The 18,574-nt window shown below is 39.3% G+C and overlaps 1 protein-coding gene across 1 annotated transcript in view; it reads right to left on the bottom strand.

Annotated features, from left to right (window-relative positions):
- Positions 1-18,574, bottom strand: part of LOC122791474 (hemicentin-1-like) — an 810,132-nt gene that overhangs the window by 351,669 nt on the left and 439,889 nt on the right. The window contains exon 11 of the mRNA XM_044059217.1: positions 15,597-15,671. Within this exon, the coding sequence (XP_043915152.1) occupies positions 15,597-15,671 (75 nt within the window). The remainder of the gene's footprint in view (positions 1-15,596; positions 15,672-18,574) is intronic.

The raw sequence follows: 18,574 nt of genomic DNA, 5'->3' as shown, positions 1-18,574 counted from the left end.
TGATAGAATCCGGTTAACTGACCCATGCGAACGCGGTCACCTTTACATGTATAAATGTTGGCTTTACAGCACGGAGGCATTCATTACACAATTAATATGTGCTATAGTCGTATTTGAACCAGGAATGCCTTTACGTTAGACGGATGCTCTAACCACTACACTATTGTTGTTCTGGCTCATTTATATGTATACCCATGGTTCATAGCTACTCTGACATACGCCTCACCGCTTCCCTTACACAGCAGGTATCCATTCTCCTGCTGCGAAAAACCACAGTACTACACTTAGGACATTCCCTGTTTCCTACTGCTCTGGACCCGTGCTGCATGTCTACTCACTCCAAGGATATTCAGAACTCGTACGCTTATAGTCCTCGCACATACTCGTGTTTTATTGTCAGGATGTTCATGTGCTGGTCCGGGTTTGGGCTTGACCGACTGGTGACTAGAACTGCCCTGGTGCTGTTCAAATATCAGATGTAGCACATAGACAGAGTTAGGCCAGATTTTAACATTTTACCTGTGTTTACAGACGCAGGTGTTCGGGCACCTCTGACCACATTATTAGGTCGGTGCTACATAATTTAGGGTGGGGAGTGGTTCTACTACATAATGCAGGGTGGGGGGGGGGGTTTCCACATGTTTCCCTTCACATTTGACTATTTCATTAATTTATACATACAATGAATATTATTCTGGACATCAGTTATAAATTCGCTACAGGTATGCACTAGTCCTGTCAACAGATGTGACGGTTGGTGTACTTATGTGTATGGACCTATGTGATACTTGGGGACTCATTTCTACAGTGACAGGTACAAGGCTATGACAACTCAGGGATAATCACGGACACTTGTACCATATTAGTACTATTAACTTGGAACGTGTTGACAGATTCGTAGTACTACTAATTTTCTGCAGTTAAATGCATCTATTACTCTTCATTGCTGTAAGTAGTCATTCTCATTCAACACCTTTCCTCCAAAGGTCACTGGCTTTGTGAGTGGTCAAGAGGCTGGCCAGTTATTGTGCAAATGCTCTGACCATTGGTAGTGTTGACATTGTCATATGTACAGGTTGGGATATATTCTGGGGACCAGGGTTGCCACCTTTTCAAATGGCCAAGATGGGACATTTTCAGAACACACATCAGATTTTACACGCTGACACATACTCACGGTCAGTACAAAGAATAGAACTTTACTTATTTGCCTAAATAAAAGCCTATTCTTGTAGCGGTTTAGTTGGTTATTCTGTTTCTTGTAACATTTAGGTATTTTAGATACAGAAATAATTATTTTATGCAACTATTACATAACATATGGGACATAGTTATGTCCTACAATCTCAGGACATTTGCCATTTTTAATATTTTTTGTCAGAACACAACTGCCCAAAGAGGGACTGTCCCTCGCAAAGTGGGACAGATGGTAACCATACTGGGGACACCAGATTATTTGGGCCAACACATAGCCATGGTCAGTGCAGGTTTAGAACATTCATTAGTTTCCTAGCTGTGAGCCTATACCTTTAGCACTTTTCTTGTTGGCCTGTTTCTTGTACGAATTACGTTTATTCTATCCTGACATGACCACTTTAGGCAACTGTTACATGCAGTATGGTACATAGTTATTTCCTACAATCACAGGACATTTGGCATTGTATCATTGTTGGTCAGGTCACACCTACACACACATTAATTGTCCCTCACACAGTGGATCAGGGGTATCCTGTTTACGTCAGTGCCTTCATCACCCTTATACCATGTGCCACTATGCGAATGTGTGCAATATATTCTCTCGCTTATTCATGTCGGGACACGTGCGTCACGGGCAGGTGTTTGATCCTGGGTAGTAGGTTCTGCATGACCATCTAGGGCTGGACAGTCTTGTGCACCACTACTGCACATTCTAACTTGTGTCCAGATGTCTACAGGACTGGACATCGTGTCTTCATACCCATTCTAATTTTTACACAGGTTACTTATCCCATGAGGGATATCCAAAAATTTAACAAGACCGATAATAGCAAGACTGATACCGACCATTCTTCTGGCATTACGAAAATGTGCTGGGGATTTTTACATGCAAGGGATACATAGTTTGCAATCCTGAAACTGCCTAGGGTGACACTACCTACTACATATGCGTAGTGGTCACTATGTGTAGATGTGGCTGCACCAAACTAGTAGGCCAAGTATGGCTGGATTTGGTGGACGTTCAGGTATGGGGGCGGGTTGTGTGCTGTGGAGGGGATGTTGGGTAGTCCGTTATGCATCCAGGTGTGTTGCACTTGATATGGCCAGTTCCATCAGGACCAGTCTGTGGGTATATGCCAGTGACATTTCTGTACATTTGTATCTCACATTTTAATATCCATATGTTTGTGGGATTGCATTCTACAGTATGGCCTGTCTGGTTGTATTGCAGATGTGTATACATGTTTTTGTGTTTCTTTCTGCTTCACCCGCTGCTCTCTCATACACCTCCGGTTCACCTATTCTGCATACGACACAGTGTCGCTTTTGAGGATTATACCATTACCCATCCCCCCACACACATATTCCTGACACTCCATCCATCACTGCTATGGTTGATGGCCCATGACACGGTCAAGGTAACACATTGCATACCCTACATATGTCAGGTACCTGTATGGGTGTGTGGACTACCCTGCCATGTTTGACCTTCCACATGCTATACCTCACGCACATAGGTACACGCCCATACTTAACTTTCATGACATGGTTGGTATACCCGGGTAATACCCGTTCAACTGTGACACATCCTGACATGTTCGGCTTGGACCGCAGATGTGCGAATTTTGGCTGACTGTTCTAATCATTGGTAGGATGCCACCTTTTCCTATGTAAAGGATGGGATATATTCCGGACACATATCCGATTGTACTGGACAACACGTACCCACAGTCAATGCTACGGATAATACTGTTCCTTTCAGCCTGTTGCCTTATTGTTGTAGCAGTTTATATGCTCCTTCTGTTTCATTTACATGCTTATTCAATTTCCTGTCACATTTGGTATGTGAAATACGGACATACCTATTGTATGTGACTATTACATGCGTTGTGGGATATAATTCGGTCATACGGTCACTAGATATGTACATTTATCATGTTTTTTGTTATGGACACATCTGCCCAGCTGTGTACCCTCCCTCACAATATGGGTCAGCTGGTGACCCTGACCATTGGGCTGGATGTACCTATTGGTGGCGCGCTAACATATGATGCGTTTCACTTTCACTTGGTATAACTATCTACACTGCGTTGGACTACGGGCACATGGTTTTCAATGTCATTTGTTCGCGGGATAGGGACCCATTATTCCCTACCGTGCATTTGTGTTTGCTTCTTCATTTTGTGTTCTCAGGAACGGTCTTGCATGCTTTACATGCATTTCAGTATCCACGGACACTGACAGATGTGATTACTATTGCTTGCAAATCGTTATGTGCAAGCATTTTAGATTGCACGTTGACAGCTGACATTTCCACGCCACCGTGCGGCACTTCGACACACCCTATGCACTCGCACACCTTTGCTATGCAGGTGACAGTGGCGGCAGCACGCCTTCATTAATATGCATTTGGCGCTACTGCGCCATCTTCACGCCACACGGTCGGTGGAAGCCTAACTCCGGCCTTGCGCTGAGCTTCATGAATCCCGGGGACTATTTCAACATATTTGAGTTGTAAATTAATTTTGTAGCATTGGTTGAATTGCTACTAATTGTAAACTTAATGGACTAATATGCTTACTTTACCACAGTAGATAGCACACAGCAGCTCTTAATAAGGACTTAATAATGTCAAGAGAAAGTAGCAGGAGGAGAGTAGAAACCTCATGACATCTAAACATGTTTTGACAGCAAAATTTAACATCTGGAACACCATCATGGCATTGTGGTCATTGATTTGGTAGGGGTCTTTGACAGACAGACAATATGTGTATATGTGTGTGTGTGTGTGTGTTTGTGTTTGTGTTTGTGTGTGTGTGTGTGTGTGTGTGTGTGTGTGTGTGTGTGTGTGTGTGTGTGTGTTTATGTTACACCTACATACTTGTGCACACTGTGTAATCCCCATTTCAGTTGGCAAGATTTCCAGAGTCACAAGGCATTTCTCCAATTTCTCAAACATCTCTTACTATGATTTATCTGCCACACCAGGTAAGCAAGCATTTACAAAGAATCAGACTCAGCACAGTGCCTTTACCCAAATGTAACCTGCTTTAGAATATTAGGGTCTGAGTAATCTGCAACAAAAACAGCAGCTAGCCTAACAGGAATGCAGTATAGATAACTTTCTTGTTCAAAGTTTCATAGGTGATTACTAAACTAATGACCCCTGGGAGGCCTTTTTATGCCTAGCCATGCTTCCCAATGCATCTGGCAGATTGATACGCTAGTGCTGTTTTATGCAGGTATATGTAGAAATGGACATTAGTGGTCTACTTCTGTGATTCACACCATACTTTTGTGACATCTCAAGTTTCACTTTTATAGTCATGACTGCAACATATACACTAACAATAGTTAGCTCCATTGTTATCCTTAAAGACTAACATTTATTCATATGTGCTAGTTACAGAACAAGACATTGCTTTGCTTCCAAGGACAGACTGCTGCATATTTCTGTTACAAATTCCACCTTGTGCAATTATCTCAGATGACCACTGAAAAGCTCTGAATTTGTTCATAATATATTCTTCAGTTTTTCACAGGGCAGTTAAGTATCTTGAATTTTGCAGTATGAACATAATATGTAAGCATGGACTTTGTTCTTGCATTCTCTTTAAACTTGCAACTCGTTTGACTGCATGTACAAGTCAGTAATCTTAAGTCACTTGACAGAGTTCATACAATGTTTCTCAAAGTTAATTAATTCTGTCATCTACTAAAGTTATCAGATTTTCTGTTTGGTTCCAGATTCACTACTGCAAACAGCAGTACATACTGTATATAAGTTTTAACTTTTTTAAACACAACCCCATGAATCTTGTAGCTTCCTCCATTTACTAAATGTGGGCTGGCACCACCTCAGTAGCCATGCGCACCTACAGGGTGCAGCTGCAGCTATTGTTTCAGCTCATTAGTCTTCTGTGTGGAGACATGTGTGAATGGGCGTACCTTCGTTGAAGGTTGTGCGTCAGGGCTGGTAACTCGGCACGTAAAAATCAACTACCAATCATTAGCAGACCGGAGTTCCACTGTGGCGACCCCTAACCGGGAAAAGCCAAAAGACACAACAACAACAACTGGTTCTGCTGTTGAATGATTGGTAATGTACGGTGCACATCCCTGGCTCTGAGCTGTCACAGTGTTTCATAATTTGATTTGGTTTCACAGCAGCCTTTTCCACTTCTCACATAACCATCAGAAGGCATTGCACATTTACTCTATTAATCATTATCACTACCTCCTTAATCAAATTCATGGCTTTAAGGAGTTAGTACCCATCTTGGTAAGCAGAAGGTATAAGGCAGAAAGTTACTACTGGCTATGAATTGCTACACACTCACACACTCACTGCACACTGCACACACACACACACACACACACACACACACACACACACACACACACACACACACACACACACACTCACACTCACACACACTCACACACGCGCACACGTGCACACGTGCACACACATACACACACACGTGCACACACGCACACACACACACACACACACACACACACACACACACACACACACACACACACACACATGAGCACACAGCCTGGCTCTGCAGCGCAGGGGATGGATTCCTCACACAGGTGACCAGGGTTCAACAAGCAGCCTTACCACTGTAGGATCCAGGCAGCAAAAGGGATGAGTGAAGGGAAGCATTTTGTTTGGTCTCCCAAGTGGGAGGAAGGAGTTCTACACACTGGAAGGCTCATTGGAAGTGTTACCTTCCTTGCTGAGACAGGGAAGCTCACCACTTGCACATCAACTGGGTGAGGCAAGGATGCCTGAGGGAATGCTCCTTGTGGAAGTGAGAAGACATCTTAATCAAGTATAATGCTTGTGGTACATTGTATAATGCTTGTGGTACATTATATAATGTTTGTGAAGGAGTATTTGTATAATAGCCTGCATGTGTTCATGGAATCTGACAACATTTTCTTATATAATCTTGTTAAAGTATTTGTAAAACCACTTGTCTGTACCTGATTTTCACCAAACAGAAAAATGCCTTTCTTTATACTGATTTTGTTGACAAAACTGCAAAAAAGAAGGTTATTTTTTCTATAAAATGGTTCCTTATTTGTAGTATAACTCTTTTGGTACTGACAGGTATACGATACATATATGGATTCACTTCTGAATCTTGAATTTCCGAAACATCGAATTTCATGTGATCGACACCATATGATCAATGTTTTGGAATCTCAACATTCTGAAATAAATTCAACAGAAAAAAAAAAAACTTTTTTAATGTTTCTGCAGGGGAGTAAGCCCCTGTGCACCCCCCACACCCACTACTCTGAGGTCACACTACAGCAAGGAAAAGGGAAATCTCCCGTTCTATGCTGCATGCAGATCTCTGTTCAGAATTTTGAAGTTCTAAAACTTCGATCATCATTTGAAATTCGAAGTTTTATAATTTTGAGATTCTGAAGGGAACTCATATATATATATATATATATATATATATATATATATATATATATATATATGGGTCTCCTTCTAATGACCGAAACGCCGATTCGCCGACAGTGAAATCACCGACACGAAACGACCGACAACGCAGTTGACCGACACTTCGAATCCGACAGACGGAAGACCGACAAGGGAATGTGTAAGCGACGACCTGGTAAGTATCGATAGTGAGGATTTAGGAGTAGGGAGCCGACAGCTAAGTGTGCACTACTCAGGGATGTAGGGTTAGGGTGTGTGATAGGTGAGTGTCTGGTAGTGTCGGAGCTTGGGGTTCGGGGTGTGTAAGTGAGTTAGGGTTAGGGTGCAGGTAGGGAGAGTGTGCGGTAGTGTCGGAGCTTGGGGTTCGGGGTGTGTAAGTGAGTTAGGGTTAGGGTGCAGGTAGGGAGAGTTTGCGGTAGTGTCGGAGCTTGGGGTTCGGGGTGTGTAAGTGAGTTAGGGTTAGGGTGCAGGTAGGGAGAGTGTGCGGTAGTGTCGGAGCTTGGGGTTCGGGGTGTGTAAGTGAGTTAGGGTTAGGGTGCAGGTAGGGAGAGTGTGCGGTAGTATATATATATATATTTTTTTTTTTTTATATATTTATATATATTACAGGTTAAAGTTTTACAGGTTTAAGTTTGTCTATCATTTTCAAAACTGCAACAATGTAATTTATAATTTGTTAAAACAAATATCTTTTTTTATTCCTATGCTTTAAGTAGTCTGTGTCTGGCTTCCTCATTGTTTAATTGTTTTCTAAGCCATGTTAGTTTTCTCCATGTATCTATAGCATCACAAGTACAAATGGAGAGACAAAAAATCAGTAAGCAAAGGAAAGTAGTTGCTGGAAGTGAATTTACTCTCAAGTCTTGGTGAGTACCTTCATGGGGTGGAGCCTTTTTTCACAAAATCTCACCAAGATGACACAAATAAATAGATTGTATTTTATATAGCATATATCATGAATAGAAGTAGGTTAAAAATAAAAAAGATAGCTGAGGTGAAAAAGTCTCAGGATAAAAAAGTGCCCAATCCTGGTAGGCACACTGGTGCCAGAACTGGAAAAAATAACAGTATAGATGCCTTAAGATACAGAAACATTCCTGCAAAGGGGCTAGGCCAGGTAAAGGTGGAGGATGGCACCCATGTTGTAGAAAAAAGTGGTAGTCCACAAAAATCACAAAAACTGATAAGCCAAAAAACAGCCATAAAGATGACAGAGTGGACTACTGAGGATAGGAAAGAAATTATGTGTTGTTAGTATTGTGACGCCCGTGTCCTGGCCCAGCAATCAAGGAGCCTCAATCCTCACCACTAACACCAGTGAGGGGTGTCTCAGATAGGAGGAAATGATAACAAATGCACACAGTAAAGTGCAATTTCCTTTAAGAGCACACAGAGATCACAGTCAATCCGGGGCTGGTCGCTCTCTTGCTCTCCAGGTCCCCATTAAGACTCCCACTGGCACAGCTATTGGGTCCAGATCTCAGCCTAGTGGGCAAGCTAAAGCCTCCAGCATCCTCTCTTTCCAAACAGTGCTTCGTGTCCCTGCCCAAGTAGCTGACACATACACACACACAAACAAACACACACACAAATACACACACACACACAAATACACACACACACACACACACACACACACACACACACACACACACACACACACACACACACACACAATTAAACATGACACTTAGTTGAGGTGCCAGTTCATTTTGTAGTTCATGTAGTACACAGCCCGAGATGTCATCTGGTCCCATGGATGCTGTATTCTTAGCTTTGGAGAGTGCAGTTTCTACCTGTGTGGCCTTGATTACTGGAATTTGGCAATCTTTAGGTATTGAGATGGGCCCTTTAGGGGATTACTTGGCACTAAATCGATCTGCCAGGATAGTGGCAATATCCTTGGGATCAGTATATTTAATGCCATTTTGTTGTAGCTCAGAGCAGATCTGAGCATTGCCATTTATATTCTTGACATAACTATGGAATGCCTTGTGGTTGTCTTTGGAATCTTTGGCAATTGTATTTTTGTAACTAGCTTTAGAGGATTTTATGAGGGATCTCAGTTTCTTACTGAGGCTGGTAAGGGAGTTTTTTGCATCCTGGTATTTTCCTCTTTTCTGCAACAGTTTCTCCCTTCTGTTGTATAGTTCGTTTATGGCAGGGGACCACCAGATTGGCTTCCTTTTTTTTGGAGGAGAGTGTCTTGGTTCTATTTGGGATGCCACAATTCATGCATGAGTGGATGTGCTCATACAGGCCTTAGTGTAGGATTCAGCAGTCAAACTTTCAGCTCCCATCTGCATGGGTGTCATGAAGTTTGTCACTTCTGACTTGAGCAGCATGAAATTGGCTTTGGAGAGTTTTTTTACGGAGGTTTCCTTACTAGGGGTGGGGTGGGATGTGGATGTCAAGAGTGATTTGCTTATGGTCAGACCTGACCAATGAGGGGGTGACCACTGGTGTGGAACATCTATCTCCCATGTTGGTAATTACCAGGTCTAGGATACTGAAGCCCCTGGTGGGACAATGGGTTAGTTGATCCAAGACGTTGGAATTTATGAATTCCAAGAACCGTTGGGAAAAGGTGTTGGTAACCTAATAGTTTTCCAAGTTAATGGCAGGGTAGTTGAAATCACCCAGTATTAGGGTGTTTGGTTGTATCTTAATATTTTCCAGTATGCTTAGAAAGGTGTAGTGAGAAACTTGGGGCATGGTGGGCGATCTGTAGCAAGCTACAATATGGATTGCAGTCTTACCTAGTGTTAGTTGCACCTGGAGAATTTCAGATGTATTGTGTTGGGCAACTAGCCTGGAGCGGTGAATATCCTTGGTGAATATGGACACTCCTCCACCTTTATCGTTTTGGTCTTGGTTTGGTGGCCGAAAAGTGTGGTAAGAGTTGTAGCCTGTTACTGCAGGGGTGCTCTCTGGAGCCTTAAACCAGGTCTCAGTTACTGCACAGATATCAATGTTCTCCATTTTTAGGAGTGCCTTGAGAGAGTGCATTTTGAGGTTTAGACTAATAGCATTGAGTAGCATGCTTGTGTCTGTTACGGTGGTGGTTTTGTCCTTTGAAGCTTGCCTAAAAAAGGCACTATAGAGGCGGCAAGAGCTTTAGCCAGTAACCTGAATCAGGGGTGACAGGTGCAGACCATCTCTGGCAAAGCATTGTGGTTTGTCGATCATGTCATCCCAGGTAGACAGATACTGGATCCCCTTTGAATGACGCCAGAAGCTTAGCTCTCCAGCTGTGCCCCTTTTTCCAGACTATACGGTAGTATAGCTGCCACCACCCACTAATATTTATCAGCTGCTCAAAGGCCCTTAAAAGGGTGTCCAATATTACTGTGCAGCATTATTATCCAATCAGTAGTATAGCCCAGGGCTAAATTTATTAGAGTGGCAATGTACAATTTTACCAAAGGCATGCAAGTACTCTAAAGTGCTTAAATTATCTCTACAAAACAACCACAGTTGGAAGGGTTTTAAAAATATTTAATAACAAATAGTCAAAACACAAGACAATTATTTTTACTGCACAGTGCTAGTCAAGAGTTCAGAGATCACAGAGAAATACTTAAAATAATTCAGTAGTACAGTTCTGACATCACAGAAAACACTTAGTCTAATCTTTCTAGTTTCTAGATACTCTAAGAGAAAACACAAGTCTAAGATAAACTCACATATAGAGCAAGACTGTGCTGATGAGTTGGATGGTCAAGACGAAAATGCTTAATGCTCATTCATTCTCTCTGTTTTTAAAATCACATTCCTGGTTCACATTACATCATTCTTCACACTTCCCTGGGTTTCCAGGCTAACAGAACTACATTTATATTCTTCACCTCTGGAAAGAAACCAGAGCAATAAAGGTAATTTATGCAACCAAATTCTGGCCATTAACTCTGGCCTTAAAACAATAGGCAGGATGCCTCACTCTAGACTTACTGGCTCCAGGTCACAACATGCTTTACTTGGTCAGTAGAGTGCACTGTTGTTACATGTTTTCCAGTTCCACATGTAACAGTATTTTTACCATTTAAGACAACAAGCCTGTAGTTTACATTAATATTTACAGATGACAGAATGATCTCCAAAATTCTATCTGGCTAGGCTGGCAGCCTTCACCTATCTTCATCCAGTCTTCACAGCTATTATGCAAGAAGCCCGGAATTTCCAGACAGAAGATATATAAAAAGATTAAGAGAAAAATTAGAGGCCAGAAAAATATTTGCACAAGAATACTATCAGAAGCTTTAAATAAAAAATGTGTTCATTAATACAACAGATTTATGACAAACATTATATAGATCAAGACACTTTGGGCCATTTGGAGAAAGAAGTGACTGAGGAAGTGTAAAAATATACAGAACAAAATCTAAAGATTTCTGAAACTTATAAAAGAGAAATTTGGACATGGGAAAGAAAGAGAGATCTGATATGGTGCGATATTTATGCAAAGGAGGAAGCCAAATTAATTAATGCAGTCAAAGGCATCCAGATATGAAAAATTTCACAATACAACAACAACAACAAAAAACGATCACAAACAGAGAATGAAGAAAAGAAGATTAGTAAACAGAAGTTAAAAAAATAGTAGTTAAAGTTATAGAATACCTGCAAAATGAAGGATTTAATGTAGAAAGTCTAGCACAGGTTATATCACAGCATGATGGAACAACAAGTCCTTCAAATAAGGAGAAAAACCAGGAGCAGGAGACACCTGAAGAAGAAATATGGATGTGGGGAAGAAAAACATATTTAATATGGTATAATATTCATACAAAGGAGAAAGCAAAAGTAATCAATAAAAAAGAGAAGCACCAAAGATATGTGGAGAGAAATATAGGCAAAGGCATCCAGATATGGAACATTTTACAAAACAAAAAATAAGAGAACAAAAAGGAAACATAGAAAAGAGGAATAGTAATGGAGAAGTTAAAGAAACAGAAACTGGATTACCTGTGAAGTAGAAAATCTAACTCTGATAACATCACAGCAGGATAGAGCAATGGATCCCCCATTTAAGGAGAAACCAGTGGAGCAGGAAACATCTGATCAGTTGCCTTCCATAGCAAACTAGTACAAAGGTTCAAAGAAGATGCTCTGAAGTTTTCTATAGAATGTCTTTAAGGAGTTGGAGAACAAAGAATGTGCCCTTAGTTTAGAAAAAAAAATAATCTAAGAGAAGATTTGCTTAATTTAATAGAGATGGACAGATATATTATGATCAATGAAAGAAACATGCTACAGAAAGTCAATAAAACCCCAAAAGTTAGAAGTTTGATAAAACAAATGAACATGGTAATTAGGACCATTCATAGAGATTCGTGCAATATAACAGAAGTAAACAGGACATATACTGTGCAGCTAAAATAATAACAGATAAAGTCTTGCAACAAAAATACAGGGCAGTAAGGGAAAGGAAGGGGAGAAATCAAATGCCATCATGGAAGTACTGAATAGAGAGAAAACTATAACGCAATTAAGACAAGAAATTTCACTATTAGAAGAGTATAGAAATGGGAGCATTTCAACAGAAATACTCAGAAAGATAGACGTGATAAAAGCAATGTGCAGTATAAGAACAGATCAGGATCTATCATGCACCATTACAAATAATAAACTAAAAATATTAGAAGATATACAGATAAATATAAAGGAAAAGTACAAAATAAGCAATTTATTGATGACCCAAAAAAGTTTTATAGAGAACTTAACCCCCCCACCCCCAAAACTGAAGAAATAGATGCATTTCAGAGAAATATCTATGAAAATCCTATGGAGCATAACAAAGATGCTAAATGGATAGAAGTAAACGAAAGAATAAAAAGTTCAAATGTACAGGATATGAAATGGGATGAAGTAACAATGAGAGAGATTGAAACAATGTTAAGAAAAGCTCCAAAATGGAAAATCCCAGGCCCAGATGCAGTACCTAACTTCTTTTTTAGACAGTAACTGAATGTGCCAAAAAAAACAAAACAAAAGAAAGAATATAAGGTGAAGGATCAGATGAAAAGGCATGAAATGTTGAAAATGCATAAATATAGTTGCAAGTATAGAAAACTCTTTGAACATCCTCATGTTGATCAGAATCGAACACAGTAATGGTTAACGAGAGGTGAATTTAAACCAAAAAAGAAATGTTAATAGTGGCAACACAAGAAAGTGGCTTACGTACACGTTGGTTTAAAAAGTCCATTGAACATGTGGGAGAAACAGACAAACATAGGTTTTCTAAGACAGAATTGGAAACAGTCAGACATCTTGTTGCTGGGCATGATATACTAATGGCAGAAGACTGTATACTGAAAGGCATAATAATGTGGCAAGACTAATCCATTGGGGATTGTGCAAATATTATAATACTGAAGTAGCTGAAAAACACTGGAAACATGAGCCACAAAGCATTATAGAAAATGATGAAGTTTATATCACATGGGATCACTTATTACCAACAGTTCAAAAAATGGATGCCAGAAAAACAGATACAGTAGTCCATGACAACAAGACAAAAGTAGCACTGATCATTGAAATTGCTGCACCCAGTGACTACAGTGTCTTATGTACAAAGAGACACAAAGTCATAAAATACCAAGATTTGCAGGCAGAAAAGAGGGCAATGTGGAAGAAAGATACCTGGACAGTTCCAATAGTAGTAAAAGCAATCGTACTTAGATATGTTACCGATACATGTAACTCTGTATAAATTGCAGAGGGAGTCATTACTGGGCTCATTGCGGGTGCTGCAAAGAGCACTTCTAGCTAACATTAAAGACTGAAACAATACTAATTTCATGAACTTCAACCATACTTTGACTTAGGAATAGGATCCGTTCCTGTCATTGTATTAGAAACCCAAAAATAGTTGGAGAAATTAAAACAAGTGATCTCCATGTTTGCCAACTATAGTAACCAGTTAATTTGTTCCATCTATAGCATTATTACTATGAAATGACTGCAAATTATCTTTTATCAAACAGAATTGTTAAGAAGCTCTCTGAGCTAAGTAATTAAATGCTCCATAAGCATTTTACATAATAGATGTGGATATTTTTTCTCATATTTGTCTATCAGATTAGAATCATTATCAAAGGATAAAGACACAACAGGAACTGCCTGCAATGGTGGTTAGATGAAGGTTAGAAAAAGCAGCAGGATCTGTCTTTTGAGAGTTGTATAAATCCTGTTTACTAAATGTGACTTACACATACTGCCATATTTATTATTAGAGGCATCTATCATGACATTATTAGCTTATAAATCACACTGCAAAGTATAGTAAAGTAGAAGCACTCCCTACTCCAAATTTGAAGTCTCACCATCCCCCTATATCTCTTTTCAAGAAAGGAGAGAGTCCCTGCAAGTCAGTTTTCCCCCACCCTGTAAAATGTAAAAGTCCAAAGAAAGAGCTATTCTTTCATGGAGACCTTGAAGATGTTGAGAAGAACTACCTTTATCAGAGTCCTGACAGGTGGGAAGACACCAGCCTGTCTTCTGTCACTGTAGAATTCTGTGGTAATGTAATTACCATATAAAACTCAGTACAAGTTTCTTGCATGACTATTGATCACACAAAATCTTGTTAATGCATCCTTTTGTTGGACCTAGTTGATATTTTCAAAACGTGGAACCTCAAATCACTAATATGTGGCACCAAATTTTTAGAATCATCTTACAATGAGAAATGTCAATGCCACTTATCATAGTATTGGAATGATGCACAAATAAGCAGGTAACCCTATATTGATATAAACAGCAATAACATAAAAAAAAAACAAACACCAGCAGCTGGACAACCATGAAACTTTAATAACAAAGTAAAAGCTAAAAACTGCAAACAACATGGTTTAGCACTTTCTGTCTTATAAAAAAGACATCATTAGACCATGAAACAGGAAGTGAGAACAGCATTTAAAACATATTCATGAACACACCCCCAAAAACACTCAATCAAAGGACAGAAACCATAAAAAACCTGAGAAAATCTTAAAGAGTATTAAAAAACAGTGAAATGTAACATAACACTATTTACAACAGTATAACAACTTGGGAGCCCTTATTTTTACTTCATTGGTAATCACTTGCCAGGGATTAATGACAGTATTTCCATTAACAGTGAACTAAAAACCAAAAGAAAAAAAAAACATTGAACATTCAGGAGAAGAGCAAATCTTTAATATCGCTCTTCTCCGTTAAAGTTGTTTTTTTTTTGCAGGGCACAAATCCCCCTATACCCCCAAACTTATATATATCAACTTTGAGATCACTGGTATATGTTAGTCTGGTATGTGTAAGTTAAGTTTTAGGTCACTGATATTTGAGCATGAATCTGCATTCCTGCTGTAAAAATATTACAAGACTAAGTCTGTGTACATGTGCAGTACTGGTACAACATTCAGAGACGTATGATACTGACCTAATGAAACAGCAAATTTTGGGATGTATGCAATGTTAGTGCTAACATTCCCTGCTGCTCATGTGTGACTTATGAAAACATACTTTACTATCTTTGTTGGAACTAGCATACATATTCAATACTTCATTTCCTGAAACAAAAGCTAAAGCATCAATATTCTGAACCCCTGTGCCCTTGCTTCTGAAAATGACAGTGTCTCAGAGAGCAATGTCAGAATGCATCCAGACACTGCAATGTGACATCCTGAATACTCATATCATTATAGAGCACTGTCACCTGCCAGACATGATACTTTCAGCCTTTGTTGTATACTCCAGCCACATGGTTGGGTATACTCCTGCCACATATTTTAAAACTTGTGTAGTAAGAAGAAAATGTAAAGTCAGATTGTTGGGTTCAAAGAATGCTCATGCTGAAACTTTTCAGTCTGCATTTGTGACTTATAAAAACATCTGCGCCCCTTTTGTTGACTATTTGAGAAATGTCATTTTAATCCTCACTTACTTTTCTTTCTCCTGTCATTGTCAAAGTCTTGGACAGGTGGTGGAGGGTGTACTTTTTCTTTCTTTTTCTTTTTGTCTGTAAAGAGATTATGAATGTTAGAGTGAAACACTTAAATATATCTAGACATACACATAAATATATTTATTATAATGAAATATCTAGAGATACGGATACATTTAATTTTAGAATGTATGTATTTGGATTTATTTGTATCTTACATGGAACATCAACTCGATGAGCATCCTGTGCTTCTTATTAACTCTATCAAATGCTAACCTAAGTCTCTGAGGCAGTCCTAGTTAACAATATGAAAATATAATTCAGCTTCACATATTCCATGCACTAATAGTAAACACTAACCCTTGAAGCAACTACCTAATTTACTCACACCCCAGAACAAGAATCTGATCTTAGAGTTTTTAGTTAAATACACCTAAAACCAAAACCACAGCTCCCATGATATCCTGTTGACTGCAAGTTCTTCACTATAACATAACCAGTCTACTCCATTAATTTCCTCCAAACATGCCAGGTTTATTATTCAGCACTTCTGTCCTTTCACTTCCAATGGACTTCATCAGAATAATAAATGTTTTAAAGTACAACCAAGTTTAAATAAGTTTGTTCAAAATCACGTTTACTTCACACCAATCACCACTCACTTGCAAGCAATCCACTTCCTATAGTTTAATGCACTAAAAATGCATCTCAAAATTAGATAAAATAACACTAACATTTAAGTTAAAGTGAGGAACTGAACATCAGACCTTTTGCTTCATAGGCTGTGATAACCATTACATCAGACAATATTCAAAACACTGAGTGAAAAATATTATTACTTCAGTCTCACACAGATACTTGGGTTCATAGGTAAGTACTAGGCTAGCTGCCTTTGCAGGTCATTTTAAGTTTAGCCAATTTCCCTTTTGATGCGTCAGTTAACCTATCCCATTTGATGTTAGATTGGCCTTACTCATCTCATTTCCCATTCTTTACTTTTGTCATGATTCTAATAAATTAATTTAAGCCAGGGAGGAATGTTAGTTTACAGCTCAAGTTGCCAGAAAAATTCCATTCTATCAAGTAGTAATTCATTGTCTCTACAGCAAAAAAGAATATATACATTTACTAAGATTTGTATATACTGTGGAATGGCTGTACAATGTATTGTATTTATCTTTTCTTTTTTATACCACATACATCAATTAGAAACCTTTGGTGAAGTTTCCTGTCCATTCTGGCTACATAAAAAGCATTACAGGAAATTCATGCAGCTACATAAGTAAAATTCTTACCACCATAAATTAAATTCTGTTAGCTCCACATGTTTTTTCCAGTTTCCCCATCACAATAATATGGTCTATTATTAATGGACTTCTAAGTGCCAAAAAAGGTCTATGTTCGATCATTGAAAAAAATATTAAATGGATTGGCTGTACTTCAAATGTTAGTCAACAAACAGCACTATTAATAAACAGGGATGTCATTGAAAGGCCATAGTTGAACAACATAAAAGTAGTATCATTTACTACTAGTTTACTGGTAACTTAGCTTTAACAGAACATGCCCTTTCCCCATTTTAGTGCAATCTCTCAGTTGTTATATATAATTAGTTGGGGGTATGGGGGTACCGCCCCTAGTGGATTGCAATGGATAAAGTAATTTTAGATGCTGGAACTGTTGAAAATCCACACAAACTTATAAAAATAACAAGGATTAAAGTAAAGTAGTTTATAAAGGGTTAAATAAAGTAGTTTTATTAAAGCACCTTCTGTTTCCCAAATAGAAACTTCAATCAGAATACTGAAATTCTGATGAAGTTTCTATTTGGGAAATGAAAAGCACTTTAATAAAACTACTTTGGAGTGGATTCTGGACTTTTTCTTTTGTGTTTGTCAATTTTAGACACTGTTTTGTCCATTTTATTTGTAGTACAGGATATGAACATATGTGGGTGTCTCCTGAGATGGTTAGTCCTATCTAGATAAAAATGAAGCTGGTTATGTACACCAATACAGTCCATTAGTATCCTTTCCATAGCTTGGTCTGCAAAGTTATGGAAAGAATCATCATGGACCTTATAAATAAAGATATTGGGGCTCTACAGACACTGGATCCTACCCAGTTTGGCTTTGTTAAGGGCATATCCTGCCTCATAAACTTGGTCGATTTCTTTGAAACAGTCATCAAGGCCATTGATGAGGGGAAGGTGGTCCACACAGCCTACCTGGACCTCACAAAAGCCTTCGATACAATACCCCACTCGAGCATTATAGATAAGCTCACCAGCTTAAATATAAACCCCTATGTCACTAGATGGGTTGCAAACTGGCTCAAGGACAGAACCCACATGGTTAGAATTGCTGGAGCCATGTCAGACTCCAAACCAGTTACAAGTGGCATCTCACAAGGCACAGTCCTGGGACCTCTTTTGTTCGGTATATATTTCTCAGAGGTACAGATCAACATGGAAGGACTGTGGCTGACCAAGTTCGCAGATGACTGCAAACTGGGTGCCATAATCGACTCTCCAGCCGACACAAGCATCCTCCAAAAGGGCCTCATAGAAACAGACAACTGGTGCCAGAGCCATGGCCTCAAGCTAAACACCAAAAAAGTGCATAGTCATCCCCTTTGGCAAAAATAAAGTGCCCACAAATTACCACATAGGTGGTAATCCATTAAGTACGGAAGAAGTAATTAGGGACCTGGGGACCCAAGTTGATAGCAATCTCTCATTTGACAACCACATGGCCAAAGTGGTTAGAAAAACATTTTATATAGCCCACCTAATCATGAAGGGATTCACATCTAGATCAGGGGAGGTCATCGTGCCTCTTTACTCATCCCTCATCAGGCCCATAATTTAGTACAATGCCCCTTTTGGGATGTACGTTACCAGACACCTGCAGCAACTGGAAAGACCCCAAAGTACCTCATCAAGAGGATCAAAGGGCTCAAACAGATGCCATATGCTG

This window comes from Protopterus annectens, chromosome 17.part0 (assembly GCF_019279795.1).
Source record: "Protopterus annectens isolate FY-2018-M chromosome 17.part0, PAN1.0, whole genome shotgun sequence".
In the NCBI taxonomy this organism is placed as follows: domain Eukaryota; kingdom Metazoa; phylum Chordata; order Ceratodontiformes; family Protopteridae; genus Protopterus; species Protopterus annectens.
Note: the sequence above shows the minus strand (reverse complement) of the source record. Positions and strands in the feature narration are given on the sequence as shown.